We start from the raw sequence: 27043 nt of genomic DNA, 5'->3' as shown, positions 1-27043 counted from the left end.
ACTAAAGCTTTCCAAGATAAAAAACAAGACAAGGATGTTCACTCTTTCTATTCAACATTATATGGGAGGTTCTAGCCAGAGTAACCGGAGAAGGCAGTGGCACCCCACTCCAGTACTCTTGCCTGGAAAATCCCATGGATGGAGGAGCCTGGTAGGCTGCAGTCCATGGGGTCGCTAAGAGTTGGACACGACTGAGAGACTTCACTTTCACTTTTCACTTTCATGCATTGGAGAAGGAAATGGCAACCCACTCCAGTGTTCTTGCCTGGAGAATCCCAGGGATGGAGGAGCCTGGTGGGCTGCCATCTATGGGGTCGCACAGAGTCAGACACGACTGAAGTGACTTAGCAGCAGCAGCAGCAGCCAGAGTAACAGACAAGAAAAAGAAAATGTATCCAGATTGGAAAGAAAGAAATTAAACTGTCTTTCTTGACAGATTACATGATTATGTAGAAAATCTAACAGATGCCACAAAAAAAGCAACTAGAACTAATAATTGAGTTTAGTAAGTTATGGAATACTAGGTTCATGGATCGAGATAATTGTATTTTTAAACTGTAGTGCCAAACAACTGGAAATTGAAATTTAAAAATAACTTTTACAGGAACTTCAAAAATATTAAATACTTACAGATAAATCTGACAAAAGATACATGCACTGAAAATTACAAAACATACCTGAGAAAAATTAATAAACACTTGAAAAAATGAGAGAAGTGTGATGCAGGAGAGCAAGGAAAACATCCAGGAACCACTGTCCTGACCCCAGCCTTGTCTCTGCTCATCCCATCTCAACTTTACATCTAGCACTAACAAAAAAGGTGATGAAGGTTTATAGAAAACATAAAATTTCAATTCAGGTTCTCCAGTGGCAAAAAGCTTTCCACATTAAGGATGTTATATTTTCTTTATCTCCCACTATCTCCAGTAAAAATCCTTAATAGGACAGATATAATACATTACTTTTCTTTAATCCTATTTTGTATTATGCAGGATCAAGCCACTGGCAGTGTGCAAGGGAAACAGTTATTTTTGAAGCAAAGTATCATCTGTTTTGCAATCTAATTATATAGACAGAAGAAGCTCAGATATTTCATGCGCTCTGCAGATTAAAGGGCAAAGACAGGGACCAATTTGGACTTTCAGACTCTAATAGTCCATTTGATGTAATGGAATAAAATTCGTAATGTACATGTAGTAAAATAGAACACAGAGAACAAAAGCATAGTTTAGACTGTGCTAAAGAATAATATTATAAAATACCTGTAATTATACCTGCATGACTCAAAATGAGAGTCATATTTTAAACAATGTAAAATCAACTTTGCTCTATAACCACCAGAGTTTCAGTAGTCACAGAATTCTGAATTTCACACACAGTACTGAATCCGGAATGGTACACTGTGAGTGAGCACAGGCCATCAGCTATTACCAAGAATTCCCATGGTTGGAGAGAAAGTAGTTCTAGAATCAATGAACAATAGGTGATAATAGCAGGTCAGAAGCAGGTTCCTTGTGGACTTTTCAGATTTTTGAGGTCTGAGCTGCAAGGTTTAGGAATATAACCCAGTCTGCTTTGAGACTGTTTATATTTGAATACGTATATTTCAAGTCTAGACTTTGACCAATTGAAATTACCCATGTGCCTTATTCTCCCACAGGAAGCAATATACTAATTAACCCCACTCCCGAGTGATTCTTCCAACTCATGTTCATGGAGCCAGGATATGCTAAATTCTCCCCAAAACATTTAATTCCTACAATAATCCTGTAGGGCAAGAATTGGGAAACTGAGGTTCACAGATGTTAAACAAATCACTCAAGGTCTCATATAAAATTAAAACTCAATCTAAGATGAAAATCCAGAGCTAACTTTTACAGTTATACTCTTTTAACTCACTTTCCCATAACTTAGTGGTTCCCAAACTTGGCTGCACATCAGAATCACCCTGGGGTATTTACAAAATATGGACGCCTGGCTCCTACTCCCAGGCTTTCTAATTTAACCAGTCTGGAGTATGGCATGGGCATCGGGATTCACTGGAAGCCTCCATAGGTGAATCTCTTGTGCAGCACACTTTTGGAACAATGGCCTTGCCACCTGACCAGGTTAACCCACGCCCTCCATCAGCTGTGTCAGGCACAATGTCTGATGCCCACAGCACACTGCAGGCTTGTGATGTGTGGTGACTGTTCCTTAGCTTGTCTTCACACTTCTGCTCTAAAAACATGAACTGTACACTTATCAACAGGTCAGCTGGGTTTCCTCCTAAACCTAACTATGCCACTTGTACTTAATATTTTAAATAAAAATAATAAAATATTATGTAAATCAATAAAATATGTTTATGTAAAGAGTTAATGTTTCTAAAACACTGAAATCAATGCTTTGGAAAGGTGTGATTAAAATGAGTTAGCTTTTGAAAAAAGATACTGACTTTGGTGTGAATGAGAAATTACAGTGTGGAAAAAATTTCAAGAATCTAGAAAAAGTCTATACCCAGTTAGCTGCACAAGTGTCTCTTAAGTCCTTGAATCATTCAGAAGAAATTGAAAGCAAAAGCCAGACTATTATTAATATTGAGTGTGGTTTATAAAAGTCAGAATCTAAAGTTGAAAACTCATCTCAAAGAGAAAACCATGGCCCTGTATCAGAAGACAAAGAATAAACACATAATTGTATGTTTTAAGTTGAAAATGTTTATGACATGAATGTATCCTTTAATATGATTTTCCTTTTTAACTTAACTTTCTCAGTTAACTAATCAGTTCTGTCTGACTGTGTTGCATGAAACGGCTTCTCTGGACTCACATCACCTGCTTCCACAAAGGGTAAGAGGATGGTCTTTCTGAAAATTTCCCTGGTGGCTCAGTGGGTAAAGAATCTGTTTGCAACGCAGGAGACTGCCTGCAATGCAGGAGACCCGAATTCAATCCCTGGGTTGGGAAGATTCCCTGAAGGAGGGCATGGCAACCCGATCCAATATTCTTGCCTGGAGAATCCCATGGATAGAGGAGTCTGGCGGGCTGCAGTCCAAGGGATCACAGTCATACATAACTCAACAACTAAACCACCACTACCATCACCTCTCTATGAATCAGCTAAATGAGGTAAGGAAGAAATTCACTCACTGTTTAATATACAGCACACATGCCATCTGGCAGGACACGTAAGAACTGATGTCCAGGCACCTTCCTGGGCTGCAGAGGACAATGTGCCAGGTGATAGGAGGCTCTGTCCTCAGGGAGCTTGTAGTCTGTCTGAGGGGGCTGAGACAAGCCCAGAATGACTGAGATATAAGGCAGTGGCTTAACATCCCCCGAAATGCTATGGGACTTAAAGGAGAAAGATATTCCAGAGGGGAGAATCTGAAAGGCTTATGGAGAGGCAGCTCAAGGGAGAAGTGGGGTTCAGACAAGGCTTTTAAAAAATATTTATTTATTTATTTGGCTACATTGGGTCTTAGGTGAGGCACATGGATCTTCACTGGGTCACTCGAGACCTTTTGTTGTGGTTTATGGACTCTCTAGGTGTGACACACGGACTCAGCAGTTGAGGCTCATGGGCTTAGTTGCTGCTTTCTTAACCCTGGAATCTTAGTTCCCCAACCAGAGTTTGAACCCGAGTTCCCTGAATTACAAGGCAGATTGCCACTGGACCACGGAGGGAAGTCCCCAGACAAGTTTTTTTTTTTTTTTTTTAATCAATGTTATTGTTCCTTCCCTTCTTTTCCTTCCAAGAGGAGGCAGCCCTGACTCTAGTGGTAGAAGAGATTGAAAATAAAAGCACAAAAAGATGATTGATGGGGGTCCCAGTTGGTGAGGTCCCAGAAGAGGCAGAAGGGGACAGGATGAAGAACAAAGAGATGGGAGGGAGCAGGTCTATGGGAAAGGAGTGGGGGAAAGCGAGGTACACGGACAAGGAGGTTTGGATGCTAAGAGGAGAGAAGCTGAGGCCATAGCCAGACTGATTTGTTCTCCTCCTTAAACAGGAGGCTGGTTATCCACTGAAAGAGAGAGAGCAGGGGCCTCAGGCTCCAAGAGAAGATTGGAAACAGCTGCCCTGGAGGAGGTGATGGGGAGGCCAAGAGGCATCACTGTAGGAATCCCAGACTGCAGAGTTTGGAAAATTGTCTCCTGGCCCAAGATTTTAAAAATCATATTATAAAAATCTCAAAACACGGAACTGTCATTTCGCTGTTGACCAAGGAGAACGTGAGAGCCTGCAGTGGCCCTCATGTGTGGCCATCCTTGCTTCACAGGGCTTTGCAATGATGGACAGCAGAGGCCCAGGTCTGCCTCTTTTAAAAGCAACATTTCCCAGATCCCTTTTTCCCACACTCAACACCCGAATAACAGATCTCTAGAATCCTATGGACTGCATAGCCCTGGATAGAACATCAGCTGATTCAAGCCATTCCAAGACACACAGGAAAGAGCGGCTGGTGGTCAAAAGGAAACCAAGATTAAGGGAATAGTCTGATGAGACTTGTAAGCAGATGAGTGCAGGCAGGGAGTGTCCGTGTCCTCGTCCACTGGTTCATGTGCACACACACAGATGGAGGCCTGTGTGCTGTACACAATTGCACACACAGCCAGCCCAGCCTCCACTCAGCCTCCACACTTCTTCCCCTGGAGGCATAAAGTGAATGAACAAATCAGAGACCTAGTGTCATTCTTAACCCTGGGTAGAGGTTGCTTGCAAACTGAGATTACTCATCAAAATAATGCTTTTAAAGATCATCTTAATCAGTAGGACTTGTAAAAATCTATACGGTGAACTTATTCCACTCAAGTATCACCAGTACCATCTGGCTTTGAACTCCTAATTCACTCATCTTTATGGGGAGCAACTCCTGACTGCTATGGTTTTAGGGTCTCTTCCTCAATAGTGCCGTTTCCAAGGGGAATCTCAAGCCTTTACAGAGGTAGCTTAGCAAAGCGGGGGAAGGCTCTGTGCTGGGTGAAGAATCAGCCTCACTAATTCTCCAACAACGTTTAAACCAGGAAATATTTTAAGCTTAACCCAGTGCTATCTGCAAAGCAGTGATATATCAACACAGAATGTTCTTTTCTATCTTGATTGGACATGTTGAAAACATTTTCGTCGGTCCACTCATGTGCGTATGTGTATGTATGTGTGTGTTTATAAAATGCATATATGTGTATAAGATCCAGGTGCCTATGCACACATGGTGTGTTTAGTTCTTACAGCAGACAACTAATTTGAACTCTTTGGATCCATCATCTTCACGTCTAATGGCCCGTTACCAGCAGTTTGCTTTGCTCTGCTTCCCTGTAGGGTGACTAATTAATAAACTTTTCCTTAATTGAGTTCTGGCTCCCAGGTCCAAGGGGATTATTACTTATATATAAGTAAACAAAATTTCCATTTTAAACAATGCTCCAAATCTCATTATACTTTAAACAGATATAAATTCACTGAGGTCAAGCAAGCCGCAGGCTAGGAGGCTATGTGCCTTCTGGCCTAAATTCTCTTCCTCACAGGAAGCCAGGTGCTGTGGCAGGCAGGTGACGCCCCCAGATCCTTCAGGGCTCACCCCATCATCAGCCTCGAGGCCTGCACTGTCTTTGTTCTCATCCACAGCCATGTTAGAAAGTAACTATCGAGGTTCTGGAAGCCATTAATGGTATCTGCCTTTTCTTTAAACCTGAATTTATTATTTAAAAGCCATTCACTTCCACACTTTACAAATAGGAAGAAAATGAATTTGATGTTAAATATTTAATAAGTGCCCAGGATTGGTGAAGGGCTGACTTGGGTGGATGGTGGGGTTTAAGGAATGTCCTGCTGTTGCTGCTGCTAAGTCGCTTCAGTCATGTCCGACTGTGTGTGACCCCATAGACGGCAGCCCACCAGGCTCCTCCATCCATGGGATTTTCCAGGCAAGAGTACTGGAGTGGGTTGCCATTGCCTTCCCTGTTCCTTCTCCTAGCCTACATTTTTTGGAAGTTGAACGCTAAGTTCTTAGAGTTGAAATAATTTAATCAACCGTTTCTTTGTTATCAAGATTCCTACCTACTTTCAGATTCCAGATTGAGAGCAGACCCATGAAAGGAAGTGAAAAACTGACAACAAAGTTGCTTTAACTTGGTTTGAAACCTAGGAGGAGGAGATTATCCTTCCTCCAGAGCTTTTCGGCTCAGAAACATGTGGAAGCTATTTGGCTCCAGATTCAGATCTTCAGTAAGTCACCCTTTGCTGACAGTACAAGAATCCACTGTAAGCTTTGATTACAATGATTACCGGCTGCTTAAAAGAATAAAATAAATATTTTTTTCAGACTCCCCACATTCATGCTGCTAAGATAGAACCCAGAAAAATCAGTGAGGGCAGGATCTAAAGCCAGCTCTCAGATTGTTAGGAGAACTGTGGATAAAGCTCTGTTAGAGAATTTAAAGGTCTGGATCATTTCATCCCTATCCTAATTCCTTGTCTCCTTCTCTACTAGCAAGTTATTCTAAATGGAAATGCTACACATAATGTGAGCCCTCCACTGAAAATCAATCTCCCCTGAAAGACTCGCATTCAAAAGGTTTTGCTCATCCCCAGCCAGACCTGTATCACCATCACTGGTTGTCAGAGTGATCTGATCAGCTGACAGATGACATATCTCCTCGGGTGCAAGTGAGAGCCAGTACCTCTGGATTCCTGGGCAGCAGCCAGTATAAGTAGTCAAGGCTGTGGGTCCAAGCCTGGATTAGTGGAATTCTGACCCCAGCAACGGTATCTAGCAAGATTTTAGTCCCGGGACTACACAATCCCATAATAGGGGAGAAGGGCGGGGCACATCTCTGGGCCCAGTTAAAACTAAAGGAGCAGGCAGCAAGAAAAGTGAATGACTGATCCATGCGGCTACAAGGATGCATCTCAAATGCACTGCAGCATGCTTAGTCACTCAGTCTTTTCTGACTCCTTTGCAGCCCCATGTGCTGTAGCCCGCCAGGCTCCTCTGTCCATGAAATTCTCCAGGCACAAATACTGGAGTGGGTTGCCATTTCCTTCTCCGGGGGATCTTCCAAACCCAGGGATCGACCCCCATCTCTTGCGTCTCCTGCATTGGCAGGCGGATTCCTTACTGTTGAGCTATCTGGTGAGCCCCTCCAACGCATTATATTAAATGAAAGAAGCCAGACACAAAAGGGCCACACACGGACCACATGATTCCATTTAGGAGATATTCTGGAGGAAGGCAAGACTATAAGGACAAGAATCTGATCAGTGGTTGTCAAGGGCTGGAGAGGGGCCTGAGGGCTAGGGTGAGAGGGACTTTTCTGTACCCATGGCTTTGTTCTCTATCTTGATAGTGGTGGTGGTGGTTACATGACTGAACAGATTTGCAAACATTTATTTAACAATATAGAAAGAGGGTAATTTTTACTAAATTTAAATTATACCTCATAAACCTGAACTAAACAACAACAATTAAGGGATAGGAACAATAACAGAAGACTGGACAAACAAAGGCATTGAGATGGGGGGAGGAGGGAGCTTCCACTTCCCTTAAGCGGAAAGGGGGAATGGAAGCCCCCCACAGCTGCCTCCAGGAGAACCAGTTTCCAACTCTTTGGGCAACAAGGAGCCAAACTGGGGGGCCCACCCACAGGCTGAGGCTGCATGTCTTAATTCCAGGTTCTGTGGAATTTGGTTAGTTGGTTGCCTCCCATTATAGTCAATTAGCTCCACAACTTCAGACACCAGGATTAGGCTCCTAACTCAGGGCTTTTGTTTGTCTTTCTGGCATCCAGTCGGAGAGTGCTGGGGGCCAACTGCCTAGGTTTTGAAAAGCCCTGTAGAAGTGGACAGAGAGCTGCTGCTACTTGACCAGCCAAGTGTTGGGGGCCACACTTGCTTTAGAAAAGCCCAGTGAGGTTAATGGACGACTTTGCCCACAGCCCAGGGTCCCACCTAAGACACTCAGCTGAGGGCTGGCACTCAACTTCTGAGCATGGAGTATATACTACTTGGCAGACAAAGATTGGAGTGATGCAGTGCTGGCTTTGAAAACAGTCAAGAGGGGACCCTGTAAGTACTGAGTTGGGTTCCTGGCAGGGCAGCTTGCTCACAGAGCACATCCCAGGCATAGGTGTTCACAGAGAAATGTCACCGCTGGGCATTACCTGAGGGAGGGAGGCAGCCAAGATCTGGTTAGCTATTCAAAAGTCTGATTCACAGTCTATTTTAAAAACATGATTTTGTTTCTTCTGGGTTCATAGAGTGGATTCAAGCTAATGATTAGTAACATGGCCAGGGTGCTTTGATAAGACACATTGGTCTTTCATGATGAGCACTTCTATGGTTTATGAACAAAAATATACTATGAAGCGGTTGTTTTTCTTTGCTAAAGTTTGTTCTGTTACGTTCCCATGACAATTACATGTGTAAATTATCTTTATCAAGCGAGCCCTTTTCTCTTGGATGTTCAAAAGCAAAGGTCAGCCCAGACTGGTGAGATTGTACTACATTTCTTTTAAAAAATTCATTTACTTGATATCTTCTTTTTGGCCGAGCCCCAAGGCATGTGAAATCTTGGTTCTCCCACCAGGGATCAAATCCCATGCTCCCTGCACTGGAAGTGCAGAGTCTTAACCACTGGACCACCAGGGAAGGGCTTAGATTGTGCTATGTTTTAAAGGGTCCCAGGCTGCCCTGGAGGAGAGCCTTCTTCCCAGGGAGGGCAAGGAGGAGCGGGAGTCGAGGCGGACTTACTTCCCCCCTTGCCGCTCTTCTCCATGCGGTACTGGTAGATGTGCAGCGTGAAGAGCATGTGTGAGTTGCGAAGATCATCCTCGTCACAGTCTTGCTGATTGCCCCGCCGGGAGGCGATGGCCGCATCCAGGAAGAAGGCAGCCTTCTCCGCAGTGGGTGCCCGCAGCTCGCTCTGGTTCTGCAGCTGCAAGACATAAGGGAACGGTTGATGCTGCGGGCAAGAGGGCTCGCCTGCCACTCAGGCTGGCTGTCCTTTCCCCACTCTCCAAGGCTGATGTCCTTCTGGAACCAGGGCCCACGCCCATGTGCAAATTCTCAGCTTAATTTATTCATATCTGAAAATTAACCCTAAGCATGCTTATTGGAGAAGAATATTTTTACCCATTTTACAATGGAAGTAGAATCTGTAAGTTGTTCTTGTTGTTTGGTTGCTAAGTCATGTCTGCCCTTCTGTGACCCCATGGACTGTAGCCCACCAGGCTCCTCTGTCCTTGGGATTTTCCAGGCAAGAATATTGGAGTGGGTTGCCATTTCCTCCTCCAGGGGATCTTCCTGACCCAAGGATTGAACCTGAATCTCCTGTATTGGCAGTGGATTCTTTACTGCTGAGCCACCAGGGAAGCCCAGAATCTGTAAGTGGCAGATGTGAAAAGCAAATGGTTTTATCTCAGTGTTCAGTGGGAGCAGGTGTCCCACCCTGACCTCTGCAGAGCTCAGAAAACCCAACATCCTGGGCAATCCATGTACCTAAGGGACCATGTGGGATGTGACTGCATCTTGAGGTCAAAGATTAGACTGTATAGAAGCAGGTAATCCAGGGTACTATATCTCAAAGAAGTGAAAAAACTTACTTGGCTTTAACTCAACTCTCAATTTTTCCAGCTATTTAATTAAAGTCAATTTTAGGCCACATTTACTAGAATAGTTCTAAAGAAGTAAATGTAAAAGACATGAAAAAAAAAAAAAAACAACCCCAAGATACTTGAATGTCTCATCTATATCATTTGTCTCATCTAAAGGGATATCTACTTTATCTTTAGTTTCTAAATTATGTTCAAGGCATACTCATTAATTGATTAAAGAAGCATCAGGGGGAATGTATCTAAATCCTATGAGATGCCTTGGCAATTACGTTGACAGTAAACCTGATTCAGAGCAATATTATCAGCATTTGACCTGCATTTCTTTATCAGGGGAGGGGAAGAAAAGGAAACTAATATTTCTGATTTGTTCAAGGAAATGATTTGCAGTACGAGCCTTAGGGTCAGTAAAAATTTTGACAGTTTTGCTGACAAAGGTCCATAGAGTCAAAGCTATGTTTTTTCCAGTAGTCATGTATGGTTGTGAGAGTTGGACCACAAAGAAAGCTGATTGTTGAAGAATTGGTGCTTTTCAACTGTGGTATTTGGAGAAGACTCTTGAGAGTCCCTTGGACTGCAAGGAGATCCAACCAGTCAATCCTAAAGAAATCAGTCCTGAATATTCATTGGAAGGACTGATGCTGAAGCTGAAGCCCAATACCTTGGCCACCTGATGTGAAGAACTAACTCACTAGAAAAGTCCCTGATGCTGGGAAAGATTGAAGGCACGAGGAGGAGGGGACAACAGAGGATGAGATGGTTGGATGGCATCACTGACTCAATGAACATGAGTTTGAGCAAGCTCCAGGAGATAGTGAAGAACAGGGAAGCCTGGCATGATATAGTCTACGGGGTCAAAAAGAGTCAGACACGACTGAGCAACTGAACTGAATTGAACTGATTCTGACTCTAACTGCACCCATAATTCTGAACTGGGAGAGTTGATATTTAGAACTTAAGGCCACCACAATCCTCAAACTTCAAAGACAGATTTTCTTGTGCTCATTGTTTTATATTTATTATGGCAGAAAAACAACCCAAAGAATGTTTAATATTCTTCAGCAAGAAGGTAAAGAGGACATGGGTCTTGTCCTCTTCTTCGGTTTCAGTTATTCGGAGCTTTCACCTCTGTGGAACTCCATTATTGATGTTATCAAAGTGAATGGAGGTTATGGCATAGTTGAATGTCTAGGTGGTGCTTAGAGTGGGAACAGTGGGTAGGGTCACACCAACTCCATCACAGGTGCTGTGTAGACGAGGTCTGAGCACGGTCTTATGCTTCCAACTGGTGGTTCTCAAAGTGCAGTCCCCAGACCAGCAACATCAGTATGACATAGGAACTTGTTACAAATGCATATTTCAGGGCTCTATCCCAGGCCTACTGAATCAGAAATTCTAGAGGTGGAGCCCAGCAGTCTGTGTTTTAACAAATCTTCCAGACAACTCTGATGAAGACTGAAGTTTGAGAACCACTGTATTAAGGTTTGTATGACCACTTAGCTTGCATTCTATTTAGGTTTCATATACAAATAATATCTGATGCATCATTAAAACTATGAAAAGCCAATTTTAGTCAGACATGGTACAGACCTTTGGGCATTGCTGAGAACTAACCAGGCTATCACAAGTGACAGTCGGCAGAAACATCCAAGAGGGCTTCCTGGAAGAAGCGACATCTAGCCAATACACCCAAATAAGGAGTTAGCCAGATGAAGAGCTAGAGGAGAGGAGCAGGCACTGTTCCACGCACAGGGAATAGAATTTGCAAAGGCCCAGGGTAAGAAGGAGGATGGTGGATGCTTAGAGTCTTGCTCCTGAGAGTGCGGTCAGTCACTGGGAAGCTTGTTAGAAATGCATGATCAGGGGCCCAATCCCAGGCCTTCGGAACCAGAATCTGCATTTTTAACAAGATCCTCAGGGCTTCTTATACACATTAAAGTTTGAGAGTCACTGCTTTCTGAGGTGATCTAAATGTAATTTAAGAAGAGTGGCAAGGAGGGAAGTGGGAACAGGCAATCCTGGAAGGCCACGTAAGGCTGTGGATCATGAGGATGCACAATGGAAGGAGGATCTGAGATGCTTTAAGCAGGGCAAGAACATGGACAGGTATGAGTAGATGGGGTAATGGAGGGGGTACCTTCACCTGAGAAAATAATCCCACTTGATGAGACAGGTATTCTACTTATCAAAATGAACACATCTAAAATGGAGGCATCTGAAAAAACTAGAAACTAAAGCCTACTGCTAGAGACTGAAAGAGGTGATTATTCTGGGTGTGAACCAGGGACCTCCCAGGTCATTCCTGCATCTACCATCAAACAGCGAGGTAGAAACACTTTCAACAGGCAAGACATCCTGAAGAGGCCAACTGGAACTTCTCTTGGCTTAGCAATTATATCATGGTTCTAATTAGAAAGTGGTTATTAGTTTTTCCTACAGCACCACTAATCCGGCTGTAAACCAGTGCCAGAAACACAGTTTATAGAGCCATAAACAGTCCCAGTAATGGCTGGAGCTATTTGTGCAAAGCAGTAAATATTTCGGCTTGTTGTTAAACAAAAGAAAGATTGTACTCTTTTTTTTTTTTTTGAAAAGGGGCGTAAAGAAAAGTGAATTCAATTTCCCCCGATTGCTACAACAATTGTGGCTCCTGCTCATTGTCAATTAGATTCAAGGTACAAATATTTAGGTTGGGCGAGCAGCTGGCCCTGCAGCTGCAGGCCATAAAGTTCCAGTCCACTTTAAAGTAAACACTTGCAAGCCTTCCCAGTTTACATGTTGAGTGAGTCACGAGGTGAAGTGCCCCAGCCGCTGAGGGAGGGATGAGCCACCCGGAACTGACCAAGCCCCTGGAAGCAATCACCTGTGTGCCACAGATGGGGTCCTCGCACAGGTACACGCCTGGGGACTGGCCGTCCTGCAGGCTGCCTGTGGCCACCTCCGACAGCAGGTCCCGAAGGTTCTCTTCTTTACCCCACACCTCCACGGCTGAGATCCGCACTGAGAAACGTGCTCCAGTCTTTTCTTTCCGTTCGTTGATCAGCTTGAAGAGCCAAGAGATGGCACAGGGGATGATGCCCAGGTTTTGCATGGAGTCATCTTTGCCAATCATGGTGTAGGACTTTCCTGGGAGGGTGAGGGAAGAAAGAATAGCAGCTTGAGTGTCTGGACATCATTCTGCAGTCTCAAGAATAGATGCCAAGGATTCAGGAGAAAGGCCTGGGGAGTGGGGAATGGGAAGAAAGGAAACGAAAAGGTGAAAAATGTTCAACAACAAAACAAAATTTGACAGCAACGACAAAGCAGACATTTCCAAGTACTACTGATGGAAGGGCTATAATAAAGAATGTGAGAACCCAGACTGATGTCAAGGTTAAATCACAATTGACCTCGAGGAAGATCCCACAATATCACAAGCTGTCCAGTTTCCGCACTGTTTTCCTCACGGTGCAAAGGCTAGAGGTGTTTCATCACTGTTACGGGTCTTTTTATCACACCCCACAGGTTCACGCCACATGCTTACACTTTGTATCCTTTCTCAAGTTAAATGCTGTGTATACTTTTATAGCATGAGCAAATTCCCTTTAAAATCTGGATCACTGCTTTGATCAGAGATCAAGAAGTGGTAGTGAGATGAAATGGGCTTTCTATCCTGGCCTAGAACTGGCTCCATCATAGCAAAGTTGCTGCTGCGAGCTCTGCCCAGGGCCATTTTTTGGAACGCCCCAAATTACTAACTTATCAAGCATGCCAGGTAAGGCCTGGTGAGCAGATGGCCATAGGTCAGGATTAAGAATGCGCTTCAGGGGGATTCGGTCATCAGGCCCTCACAGAGCTGTGTGGAGGCCTCTTTTCCCAGGTGCTTCAGCTCAGGTGGGTTCCCGACCACTGGGTGGTGGGAAGTAGGGGTGCTGCCAGACTGATCCCCCCAGACAGGGGCTAATGGGGTCTGGGCTTTGCTTGCTGCTCCAGTGGCTGCTCCTCTGGCTTTATGTAGAATCCGAGAGGAAAGGGGGGCCCTCTCTGCTCCCCAACAACCCCTGCTCAGGAAATGTAATTTTCCTGCTGGCTTTCTGGGCATGACCCTGACCCAGACCAAGTGTGAACAACCCCATTACTCTTTGTTCATCTTCTGGACTTTAAGGCTTTACTAGATGACTAGGGATCCACTTAGGGTAAACATCTACATTTCAGAAGCAGAAACGGTTATTCATGATTACTCAGTTCAGCACTGCAGGAAAACACCTTCCCCTTCATCTGAGGACAGTACAGAAGAAAGGATGAAGTAATGGGGAATCCAGCAAGCAGCATGAAGAAGCGAAGTTCTCACTGACCCAGCTTGGCGTGGCCGAAACAGAACACACAGCCATCTGCCCCGTTGACCACAGACTGGATCACTTCTGCCACGGTTCCAGCACACACTTCAGCCTGGCACACACAAGAGGAGACACAAGCTGTGAGTGGACCATTAACAATGGAAACTCGTGCCTGCTTTCCTGGGGCTCAGGGTCACAAAGCCTTGGCATTTTCAGACAGCTCGGCTCTAATGGAGCCCTGGAGGTCTTCAGAACCCTTAATACTTCCCAGTCCCTTGCAAGCCTGAGCGTTACACTCATTACATGCAATCCACCCTTCTGCTAATCGTACATTTCAGTTGCTGTCTCTGCAGGCGAGGCAGGAACAGGCTGGAATAGGAATCCAGGGTGCCTTCACGGACCTCACACCCTTCTCTGATTTGCCATTCTGGCCTCCTTGTACAAATATTTAAATTTTCCATTCACCCTCTGCTAACTAGATCCTTTCACACACACACACACACACACACACACACACACACACACGAGTTTATGAAATAGATTAGGCTTTATTAGAGAGTAAAAGGTGATGTGCCATTTCAGGAAAAAGTGACCTTGAGATACATTATAGTTCTAATATAAGCGGGAGGTTAATGATGGATGTCTGCTTTGTCTTCCTAACTCCCTCCTCTTTCTCCATCTCCAACCTTCCCTTTTCAAACCCAGCTTTTTCTTTCTTTCTCTATAGATACACTCAACATATACACTATTAATCACCATCGGTCAGTACATTACAATGGGTTTTCTTCAGCCTGTTATATGTCTCATCTCCAATGTGACTATTAAATCTTTGGACAGAGGTCAGGCTCTTGGTGACTTTTGGTATTTCCCCGTTAACACCCAGTAATATGGCGCTCTGCAAATGATAAGAAAGTATATTTTATGAATGGATTTGGGGATCTGGGAAGTCCCTCTGGTTAGCATCCAAGGCTTTCACGGCAGCGAGAGGGCAAATCACTCGCCATGTGCTGCACCTTCTTTTCTGCCTCAGCATCGTGGCGGATCTGAAGCAGTCGGAGGATGTGCAAACTGATAGCTCCACGGGCATCGGAGCAATGTGCCTCCTAGTGGGAATCTGAGAACTGCAGCCTCGGCAATGAATGCAGTTATTCAACTCCAGGTTGCAGCAACACAATGAACCTAAGTGTTCAAAAATCAATTTTCTCCCCTGAACTGAAACAGAAAAACCACACTCCCAACAATTGTCAGCTGTTCTGGTGGTCAGCTCGGCAGCTCTACTGGGGGCTCCCACTCAACGAAGGCGGTAGCTGGACAAGGCTGTGGTGGGGACCACAGGCTCTGTCTCACCCCCAGAGCCTAAGCAACGAGAGCCCAGTGCCAAACCCTGAGATGGAGGCAGTGGAAACTTGATGGAATTTGCTAACGTGCCTCTGCAGGACCGGGAGAAGTTATCAACAAATGAATCCTGCCTTCCTTGGATATGAAGTGAGATGGGATCTAGGAGGTTGAGAGCCCATCTAGAGCCATACATAAAAAAACCATATTAGGTTCAAGGTCAGCAAAGAGAAAGATGCTTGAATGTGAGCCAAATCCACACACATCCCTGACTCCCTGTCCAAAGGCCCGAGGTCAGAGAGATACAGGAGCGGCCTCACAGGGCACAGGGTGGGTGGGCAGGTGGGTGGGCAGGTGCAGAATTCCTGCTCAGTGTTCACTGAGAAGAGAATGCTCAGCAACATGTCCATCTGGTGTTTGTTAGGAGCTAACTGTGGTCCCTGGAGGCCCTTTGCTGTCTTTCCCCTTGAACTGAGGGACAGGAGCCTTCCCAAGCAGACTCCATGGGCAGGGCTGGGCTCCCCACAGGCAGGCCTCAGTTCTCCCACCCACCCTTCCTGGTGATGACAGAATGTTTGTGTTCCCCTTCCTCCACCCAAGTTCATATGTTGAATGTTCAATGTGATGGTATTTGGAGGTGGAGCCTTTGGGAGGTGATAAGTCATGAGGGTGGAACCCTCGTGGATGAGATTAGCGCCCTTACAAAAGAGGCCCCAGAGAACTCTCCTGCTCATCCCACAATGTAAGGATGTATGGAGAAGACAGCTGTCTATGAATCAAGAAGCACCCCTCACCACACACTGAAACTGCCAGCTCCTTGATCTTGGACTTCCAACCTTCAGAACTGTAAGAAATAAATTTCTCTTGCCTGTAAGACACCCAGTTTGTGCTGTTTCATTAAGAGGGTGCAAATGGACTAAGACACCTCCCAAAAGCTGGACCCAATAGAGGTCTGCCCCAGCAATGGGCAGCTGATGACTGCCAAGCCCACTTGAGGGTACTGAGGGTAGCTTATAAGGAGGAGCAAGGGCTGTTCTAATCACTGCTTAGCTTCAGGAATCTGATGTCCTTAGAGACCCAGTGAAAGCGAAGCTCATGACTGCTTTGGGCCACTGTGGTGGCTGCTGCTTCACAGGACAACCACAGGGCCTGAGAGCAGAGGCCTCTTCGGCACATGTCCCTACTTTCCCGTTTGGGAGGCTCAAAGCGTGTTCCCTCAAAGGGGCTGAGGCTGGCCATGCCAGCAGCCTGATATCACTATTAACAATGACAACAGAATAGTAAAAATAGCATTTATCGGACACTCACTACATCCAGGCTCTGCTCTAAGCACCTCATATGTATCCATGCAGTGAATCACAGCAACCGCATGAGGCATATTTTGATCTTGTTTTCATTTTATGGTTGAGCACGCTGAGGCCCAGAGAGGTGAAGTGACTTGCCCAAGGACACATTGCTAGTAAATAGTGGATAAAATGGCGGGAGGACAAAGATACAACACCATACTGAGCAGGACACAAATTGCTTCCTAGGAAGAATCCAGGACGGATGTCCACCCAGGAAAGGGTCTATGAATGAGAGACTGAATTTTTGAGTCTCAGTTTCCTTGTCTGTAATGTGAAAATAGCAATAACTCCCTTTCCAATACCACTGGATTCCAAGAAGAGTCCAAGTGGGTTAATGCACATGAAACTTCTTGAAAACTGCAAATTTACTAATTTATAGAACTGTCATTTACTATATTAGAATTGTAGCAAAATCAAAGCACTCTGAAGTGAGTGCAACTGACAGAGTGAGCACATGAGCCCTGGAACCAAGTGTGAAATGTAAGCAAAGACTAGCAATAAAGATGGCTCCCTTTTCCAGAATAAATCTAAAACTCATTAATAGGCCACACTTAATTTAGGGTTTGCTTTGGAATTCTTATGACTTAGGGAGATTTGCTTTTGAAAAGTTTTAGCTTAATTAAATTATTTGTAGGTCATTTATTAGACCCAATATCAGGTTTAGATTAGTGAGCCCATTGGGTGGTACAACACACAAAAAATGTAATGAAGAGAGAAACTATAGAACTTATTCATAAAGTACTTCATCTTTTCATGGTAAAACTCTTTGGGGAAACCACATGCTCGGCTTGTTGATGAATGGAGCCTATAATATGTGCTAAGTGCCTATGGTGTAATATAGGTGCCCATGTGACTATCACCACTTCCTACACTCAGATGCCACGTGGAGGAAATTAACAGGAGCTGCAAATGGCAGCCATCAGCACCCTGTCTGCAGGTTCTGCTCTAGGCTATTAGTTACCTGATTGTACATTGTTTTGTATAAATCTTGGGAAGTACTGGAAATTTATCAGGAAGATGCAGGTGTCTGATGCCAAAATGCAGGCAAAGTAGGCCACTGTACACCTATAACCTGGGTTACAGATGTCTGCTACACGATCCAGTGCACCAATTCATGGCAGATGAATTGCACCAGATGGTGTAAGTGGATCTTCTAGTAGACATCTGTTCCTACTGGGATGGGTTCCAGGAGCTTTGGTTAAGGAATCTTGGCATCCTGGGCCCCCAAGAAGCCTCCAAATTACACTCATAACAGAACAACAAAAATGGCCACAATTCTCCCCCCGCCCCATGTGTTTTCCCCTTGCAATGTGACTCTGCAGCTCCTCCAATCAAGAGGCAGAGCCTCTTCCCACCCCTCAAATTTTGACCAATCAAATTCAGCAAAAGGGACGATGTGTCAGTTCTGAGCTTAAGACCACAAGAGGCCTGCAAGCTTGGATCCTGTCACTGCCATGACAGCAAGCCCAAGATAGCCTGCAGGTTGATAAGAGACAACGTGGAAGACAGACCAAGTGAGCTGGCCAATGCCACTCTGGACCAGCCTACAGCTGGCCAACCCTCAAACATGTGATAGCATCCAGCTAAGATCAATGGAGGTCCTGACCCAAACCAGAGCTGATCACTTATGCACAGGTGTGCCAAGCTGGGTGTAGAGGAATGCTCAGCTGACCCACAGACTCATGAGTGATAATAAATGATTCCTGTTTTAATCCACTAGGTTTAGAGCAGTTTGTAAAGCAGCAAGAGCTATCCCTAGCCTGACCCAGGCCACAGGACTGCATGACAGCCTCAATTTCTCTGCCTAACACTCCAGGTCCTCACTAGGACTACCCTCTATGGAGCTGGAGCTGCTACTGCTAAGTCGCTTCAGTCGTGTCCAACTCTGTGCGACCCCAGAGACGGCGGCCCACCAGGCTCCCCTGTCCCTGGGATTCTCCAGGCAAGAACACTGGAGTGTGTTGCCATTTCCTTCTCCAATGCATGAAAGTGAAAAGTGAAAGTGAAGTCACGCAGTCGTGTCTGACTCTCTGTGACCCCATGGACTGCAGACTACCAGGCTCCTCCATCCATGGGATTTTCCAGGCAAGAGTACTGGAGTGGGGTGCCATTGCCTTCTCTGATGGAGCTGGAGAACCCTGCCTAATTCTAACCCAGCTCCTTGAAACACCTTTTCTCTTCTTATAGGTTCACACCCAGAAGCCCAGGCAGAGACACGTCCCTGGTGGTCCACTGCAGATGTCCAGGCAGAAGTGGGGTCCCAGTGGACCAGTTGCCAGCACCTTGATGCAGCTGTTCCTGAAGCTTCCAATTTGGCCTGCTCCCTTCCTGCTCCTGTTTGCCATCCACTGATTGGCTCACTCTTCCTTCTCTCCAAGAGTACGTTCTGCTGAAATCCTGGCACAGCCTGCCCAAGGTGTGACACCAACCATTCAAAAGGACTGAACTAGTCAATGGAACTCAAACTGCCTTGCAAACGTTGCTATGTGGACAGTGGAACTGACCCAACAGACTGTTTTGGAAGGCAGCTCTTGGGTCCTAGTGAATTACAGATTCTTGAAACTAATCAATATTGCCTGAACCTGAGGAGGCGTTATACCCACCTGAGAAGCATCCTGTGGAAAAACCGCATCGAAGGCAAACATCTTGGGAGGAACTTGGTTCCCTCTCTTTTGGAAGGCATTTAGACCTCCACACGCCAGGGGGTCATACAAGGTGATCTGCTTCTTCCGCGGGTCCACCTTTAAGAAAGAGCTGGATTCTGAGGTATCGCGAGCCAGCGTGGAACAGATGCGAAGCATGACTTTCACCTGTTAAGAAACAAAGGCAGGAAATGACAGGCATTAAGGTGGGCTGCCGTCTATGGGGTCGCACAGAGTCGGACACGACTGAAGGGACTTAGCAGCAGCAGCAGCAGCAGCAAGACACTTGGATACTTTATGACGGAGCACTTTTATGTCCTTTGGAGATACAAGTGTATATGGCAGTGTGGAATCATCTCATGACAAATTACGATAAAATGCACAATGAATTAGCAACATAATCCTCAGCAGGTCATGGGAAAACTGACTTATTTATAATTACCAGGTAGAATATTTTGATAGGTCCGTTACTTTATTACAGTACTGGCACATCACGCTCTTTGTCTTCCTATTAATATAAATAGAAAGTTAACTGTACCCAGGTGGCCCAATTACTTAGATGAAAAGGTAATCTGGACTGCCACGCTTTGGGGGCTAGCGTAGTTCCCTTGAAGCTCGCAGATCAATAAACCCTGGACATAAAAGTTAGCTCCGTAATTTACTCCTTGCCTCTTGCACATCAGGACTCTTAGAGACAAAAACCCACAGTTATTAGTGTCATCATTAGAGGCCTGGGAAAATGGCTTGTTTTTAATGACCAGCATTTGAAATGTGTTCCAAGGGGCAAAAGTGATACAAGATTTGTTTGAAACATGTTATTTGGGATCCTATTAAGTGAGTGCATAGAAATGGTCATTTCAGGGGATGAAAGCACATCTCTGCGGGAAACAGGAGGCAGCACCCCTTTAACCTGCCTCTTAAGTCATCGAACGTGGACATTTCTAGTGCTCAATCCAGCCCAGCCCCATCCCAGGGCTGAGCAGGGCACTTGTGGGAATGGACTGCTTGCCCTGGACTCTTTGAGTTGAGTAGGAGTCGAGCTGAAGCCTCACGCACAGTTCTGGAGGCTCAAGTCCTGAGAAAATGGCAGCATTTGCTCCCTTACCAGCTCTTGTTACCGTGGAGCTAGTTCAGTCCAAATGTGTAAGCACCTAACCTAGGCGCCAGGCACTGGGGCTGCAAAGACCATAATACGGTCTCTTTGCAAAGACCAGCAGGGCAGACAGACACAAAGGCAGGGGACTTTTTTAATACAAGGAGGCAAATTCTGATGTTATAAATAGGGTTACTTTTATTATTTAAATTTATATATTTATTTAATTGGCCGTGCTGTGTGGAATGTGGGATCTTCATTCCCCGACCAGGGATCAAACCCACGCCACCCCTCACCCCACATACACACATTAGCTTTGTTGCAATTGGAAGCTCAGAGTCTTAACCACTGGATCACCAGGGAAGTCCCACATAGGGTTATTTTTGAACTCCTCTCTACATCATGCCCTCTTCATCTAATCAATGTTCAGGCCTGATGAAATCTCAATCATCAATTTTGGGGAAAAAGACTGTAAAATTTTACATCAAAGATTTCAAGCACACAGAAATGCTCAGAGAATACTCTCCACTGTGCCTAGTGAGTGAGGTCATCCTCCTGCTTATCTCAGCCTGTCTGCTGAGGCACAGGAACTCATCTGCAGAGGGCAAAGCTGAAACGTCAAGAACTCTTAGGGCACTGGACTCATCGGATGTCCTGCATCCTGTCCTGGCTGGCTTGTTGTTATCACTTAAGAATAGTACTCTAGTGCGGATACAGAGGCTGGTCATAGTGGAAGAGGGCAAGGTTGGGATGAAGCTGACCTCTCACAGTCAAATCTCTGTTCTCCCACTGAGGTCATATTTTGCTGCTCTTGTTGTTCAGTCACTAAGCTGACTCTTTGCAACCCCATGGACTGCAGCAAGCCAGCCTCCTCTGTTCTCCACGATGTCCCAGAGTTTGCTCAGATTCATGTTCATTGAGTCAGTGATGCAACCTAACCCTCTCATCCTCTGCCACCCTCTTCTCCTTTTGCCTTCAGTCTTTCCCAGCATCAGGGTCTTTTCCAAAGAGTCACCTGAGCACTGAAGATTGAGTGCTTTCAAACTGTAGTGCTGGAGAAGACTCTTGAGCATCCCTTGGACAGCAAGGAGATCAAACCAGTCAATCCTAAAGGTAATCAACCCTGAAGATTCATTGGAAGGACTGATGCTGAAGCTCCAATGCTTTGCTATGTGATGGGAAGAACCAACTCACTGGGAGGTCAAGTAATGGTACCTGTCTTTTGCTGAGGGTCTATGGTATGCTAAGGCTGTGCTATTACCAATGGTATCTTACTTAACCCTCTCAATAAGCCTGTGCATAGGTGGACTGTCCAGATTTTAAAGATGAGAAAACAGATGTTACAGAACTTGTGGGTGGTACAGCTGGGCTCTGATCCCACCTCTGACTCCAAAACCCCGAAAAGTATCCAACCCATACATTTTCCATTATGCCAACTACTGCCTTCCATACACAGTCAAACTTCTCAGAGCCTCAGTTTTCTCATCTGTATATTAGGAACAATGCCTATCTCATGGGATTGTTGTGAGAATGAATTGACATGTGAAGTACTGAACACAGAGTAGGGGCCTCTTGATTCCTATTTCTCCCCCTCCTTCCTCTTCTCCCCCTCCTCCTCCCCCATCTTCTGCCTCCCCTCCTCCTCCTGCCTGAACTTGCCTCTCTCTGAATCACGATATTCTAGCATTTTCCAATCACAGTGTGAATGATAAGGTTTTAGAACACTTTGCCCTGGACTCAAACAGGATGCCATGGGGGAATCACTGCAGATGGAGCTGGATATGAAGTGCTGGGACTTACAAGGCTCCCATAAGTAAAACACCGTCTAGTCTCATACACAGTCACTGCATATATGACAATAACCATCACATCTGTCTACATTTCATTCTGGCAATTTTCTTGTTCACTGTGAATGTCTCAATCTTCTTTCAGTTCCACTCATGTCTGTAGATTTGCCCCACTTACACAGCAGGTGTGCTAAGAGCATGTATTCAAATTGCAACTTTGGGTAGGTGCCTGGGGCCTCTGGGCTTTCTGTCAGACAACCTCCTAGCCCAGCCCCTGAGTGCTACAAGTCAGGGATGATGCAACCCCAGGCAGAACTGATGGAGTCACATGGCCGACTGCTTTTCCATTTCACAATTTCACATGCAATCTCTGGGTAACTAGAGGTGCTGAATGTAAAATATGAGCTAAGCCAGGCAAGGGCCCACAAGGAGAAGCAGGAGAGAAGGGACTGGATCGGCGAGTCATTTGTTCAGGAGGAAGGCTTCTGAATCTTAATGAAGTTCCAGGCCTGCGGTTCAATTTTCCCAGACAAGCTGCAGATCTCAGCCGCTGGTCTGACCAAGGAGATCCACAGCTCTTTAAAAACTCACTGAATTCTGGGCTGAGGTAAATGCCACCCTCCATTCTCTTCTTTGCAATTCATTTAAATAAATGGATATATATATTTTTCACCCTTAAAGGAAGGAAATTGGGTTTCTCTGCTTCATTTCTTTGTGTCATTATTCCTTGAGCCCAGCACTCCACTTCCTACTAATCCTCTGTAATTAAAGTGCTAAGGAGATACCACTTGTGATCAAGAAAGTCCCCCAACTTCTTGCCAGGAGTTTGTGCTTTTGTTGCAAACACTGGTAGGTTCTTGGCAACATCTCCTACAACCCTCCTTCTCACCACTGCCCTGAGAAGAGGGTCCCCACAGCTGTCGACATGCACAGCCTTCTCCCCAGCTCTCAGGGTCAAGGGGAGTATTTTAGGCCCAGCAACTGAGGATCTAGAAAGGCCCAGAGTGGGGGAATGCCAGCCAGTGCCCTGACTCCCTGAGAGGAGCTGAGCACCTCACCTACCGAAGTGCTCCCTGGCAGAGACTCCACTTTGTCTCATTCATTGAAGTTTTCAGTGGCTGGTGCAGGACAGGTGTTGCTCCCAACAGCATGTATCTTGCTGTCCTGCTCATTAATCATTCCAGCGCCTCCTCCTGGATGGCCTGGCGGGACTAATGGAGAGGCGGGTTTGTGAGACTCACAGAGCCTTGACTCTGAACTGGACAGACTCTCCATCAATGTGAAGCAGCGCCGACTGCCTCAGCCTTCTGGGGAGCCCACGACAGGCACGGTGCTCACTGCTCCATCCATGTGATCACCCAGACCCCCGCCTATACTGAGGCTGAGGACCGACCAGAAAGGTTCCTCACCGCCTGTATCTCCACCCACAAGCTGTCTGGTCACAGGCTGTCCTCAGACTATAGGGCTCAGGAGGGCTGGGGGCCAATTTGACCATTCAAAGGGTCGCTCATCGGTCAGAGAAAGACTACAGGCAATGGTGAGGTGGTGGGATGTGGAGAGGGCACAGCAATCCTGCACAGGTGTGACTTTGTTTCAGCTCCTTTGTGGAGCCTCACAATGAAGGCTCTGGCCCAACACACATGTAACAGGGATCAGTCCCTGGCAGGTGTCTTGGCCCCCGTCGGTGCAATGAGAGTGTGCTGGCAAGGACAGTTTTCCCTACAAGGTTAGACGGCAGAGTAAATTAACCACCACCATCTTTCAGCTGCGTTCTATTTCTATATTTTGGTTCTTTATCCTGGTGTCTAAGTTCACAGAGTTTTAAGAATCAGCTCAATAGAAGCTGGTCATGGTGATGTCAGATCAACCTAACCATGAACACTGGATAGCATCATTTCTGTCTCAATTCCAGCAGTATTAGAATGATCTTCACCTTCCACATATATTCTTAAGTTCCTAAAATACGTCTGGAAGTGGTTCTTTGAGGCATGCAGAGTCACATAAGATGGGTGCATCAGAACCCACCAACCAGAAGCATGGTGGGGTGAGAAGAGCAGGTGAGACCATCAGAGGGGATTCTAGACCCAAAGGAGCCATCTCCTGAGACAGAACCTCCAAACTGCAGAACCGGGAGCACTGACAACTCCAGCCCAGGGTCAGTTTCTGTCCCACTGAGGCACGCAGTGACGCTAGGGCGGACTGTGATGCATGTAAGCCATGGAAATATCCACCTTGCCATCGCTCATGGGTGACTTTCTCAGCTCAGATGAGAGAGAGAGAGAGGCTTGGACCAGACCTGGACCAGAGAGTGAGCTGACATCCAGCCCCTGCCTGATCGAGCCGATGGGCAGGCAGGAAGCATTGCTGGGCTGCCCACAGCACACCAGGAAGCCTTGCCTGGTTTCTGTGTGTGTCTGGATGGGATTCGGCTCTTGAGGAAAAAACATGGGAGAATAACAACAGGCTCTATCGTATCCGAAGTATATCTCCATTCTTACAGGTTCTAGGTGTGATGGGCACTGACTGCAGTGAACTAGGAGCCAGGGGACTGGGTTCTTAGGCAAACATCACCACCAGGCGCAACTGTTCACCTAAGGTGCCACCCATTGGGGTGGGTATGGGAGGGGGGGCTTGGCTTCCTTATCCCTAATGCGGGCTTGTTGTGTTACCTCCCTTGCAGGACAGGCGTGAAGAGATAAAAAACAAACAAACAAACAAAAAAAAAAAACCAAAGACATACTCTAGAAGGGCATACGAATGTGAAATATCATTCTTTGAAGGAAAAAAGGAATTGATTTGCATTCTTCAAACTAATTAGTACAAAATAGACTTTCTGCATCAAATTAATGGCATTAGAAGCCCTTCTCTTAGGCTTAATTTAAAAAATTAAGGCAAAAACTTATTTAATGAATACACACAATGACAAGAGAGACAAGAATAAAATATCCTCCTTCTTCTTCCCCCTCAAATTAAATTAAGGCATATACAGTCTGCTTATGTCTTCTGTAAAGGTGAGTAATCTGTGTAAAATTGGGTCTGAGGCTCTAAAAGCTAAATGAGCTATTTCTCTTATTTTATCCTTTCTTTTCTGTCTTGATCACACAAGATAATATACTCACAATGTCTACTTATGGTACATTAGCCACTTCAGAAAAATTCTCCAGCCATTCTAAGTAAGATGATTGAAGAGACAGGCACCTTAAACAGTATATATTTCTCAAAGTGTATTCTTCTCAACACACTCACTTTTCTGATCTACCAAGAAATTGAGCAATCTTCCATATTCTTCTATGCTTTGGACATTCTGTCAAATCTATTATAAAAGATTTTGATGAAGTACCAATTTCTAAAACACGCTGCAAAGGATTAAGGGTGTGATTTTCCAGCCATTATTTAAAGAGTGCTTTCCTACTTAGATGGAGAAGGAAATGGCAACCCAGCCCAGTATTTTTGCCTAGAGAATCCCACGGACAGGGAGCCTGGTGGGCTGCAGTCCAAGGGGTCGCAAAGAGTTGGACACGACTGAGCGACTAACATCCACTTCCTACTTAGAGCCTAACGTAAGAGTCTCTTGCTGATCAATCACTGGCACACTGAAACCCACAAGGTTGACTTTCCTTCACCCTTTTGAGTTACCAAATGTGCGTGATAGGAGAGAGGGCCAAAGATGTTTTGTAAAGAAGCAAATTAAAATTGGGTTTTAGAACAGAAGAAGGTTTAGACATTTTTCTGATAAAATTTCTAGAAATATCTGAAATTACCTTTTAAAAAAATAATTAGTTAATTATTTTGGGCTGCTCTGGGTCCTTGCTGCTGTGTGCGGTGAGTGGGGGCTACTCATTGTTGCAGTGTACAGGCGTCTCATTTCGTGGGCTTCTCCTGTTGTGGGGCACAGGCTCCAGGGAGAGCAGGCTTCAGTAGTGGTGGAGCACAGGCTTAGCTGCCCTGCGGCATGTGGGATCTTCTCAGTCCAGGGATCGAACCCGTGTCCCCTGCATTGGCAGGCAGATTCTTAACCACTGGACCGTCACATAAGTCCATCCAGGAGTTTTTAAGGAGACCATGGAATCATATGCCAATGGAGGTCTCAAATAACTCTGATGCTAGGATGTCCAGGGAGAACCAAACAGGTTCCCTACATTTACAGACAGGGCTTTCGAACATAAGGTTACCAAGCCATTATTCCATCTGCACAGAGTTGCTGTCACAGAATCACAGAGTCACACTGAAGGGACTCCAGAGATTCCAGGTAGTTTAGTTGTTAGTTACAGATCAAAACTGGATTAAATTTCTTTGCATAAAACCACAGTGGTAGTCCTCCATGACACATTCATAGGCCAGGAGGCTCTCTTCGCCTAGAGGAGGTCCAGGACAATAGAATCCAGTGCCGAGTTTGAGGGGTGGAGGGCAGATTTCAGGAGGCTGAGGGCGCTCCAGGCCTGTTTTGAGGCAGTGTCTCCTCGGTGTTGACAAAATCAATCACCCGGTCAGTCAGCCATCTACACTACCACCATAACTTCTTTTACAAACTTTCATCTGCAAAGGACTATCTCATTTCCATTTGGTGCCCCACAACAGCTTTGTTAAGTTAGTTTATTACAGTTATTACAGCCATCATCCATACCGTAAGGCCCAGGAGACTGAGGTGCAGGGTATTCAAGTGACTCGTCCGAAGCCAGTTCCCTGGCAAAGGTGAGAAGCCTGTGGGCCCGACCAGCTCCTCCTACAGTGAGTGTCCTGGGTCAGAGCCAGAGAAGGAGCCCTGTCCTCCCACTGAACCCAGTGGGGCTTGAACTTGTCTCACTTTGGGCTGGGCCCATTCTGAACTACCTTTACAGAGATGGGGGTGCTGACGCTGTATTGGGGGCAGCTGGCTTCTCAGAGGTGCCTATGGCTGTTGTTGTTTAGTCCGTCCTGTCTGACTCTTTTGCAAT

At 45.6% G+C, this 27043-nt stretch overlaps 1 protein-coding gene across 1 annotated transcript in view; it reads right to left on the bottom strand.

Moving 5' to 3' along the window:
- Window positions 1-27043, bottom strand: part of KIF26B (kinesin family member 26B) — a 518142-nt gene that overhangs the window by 76523 nt on the left and 414576 nt on the right. Inside the window, 4 exon segments of the mRNA XM_070385372.1 lie at window positions 8731-8914; window positions 12454-12716; window positions 13925-14018; window positions 19191-19397. Coding sequence (XP_070241473.1) covers window positions 8731-8914; window positions 12454-12716; window positions 13925-14018; window positions 19191-19397 — 748 coding nt within the window.

The sequence above is a fragment of the Bos mutus genome, chromosome 16 (assembly GCF_027580195.1).
Source record: "Bos mutus isolate GX-2022 chromosome 16, NWIPB_WYAK_1.1, whole genome shotgun sequence".
Lineage (NCBI taxonomy): Eukaryota > Metazoa > Chordata > Mammalia > Artiodactyla > Bovidae > Bos > Bos mutus.
The sequence above is the reverse complement of the archived record's forward strand: the minus strand, read 5'-3'. Positions and strand labels throughout refer to the sequence as shown.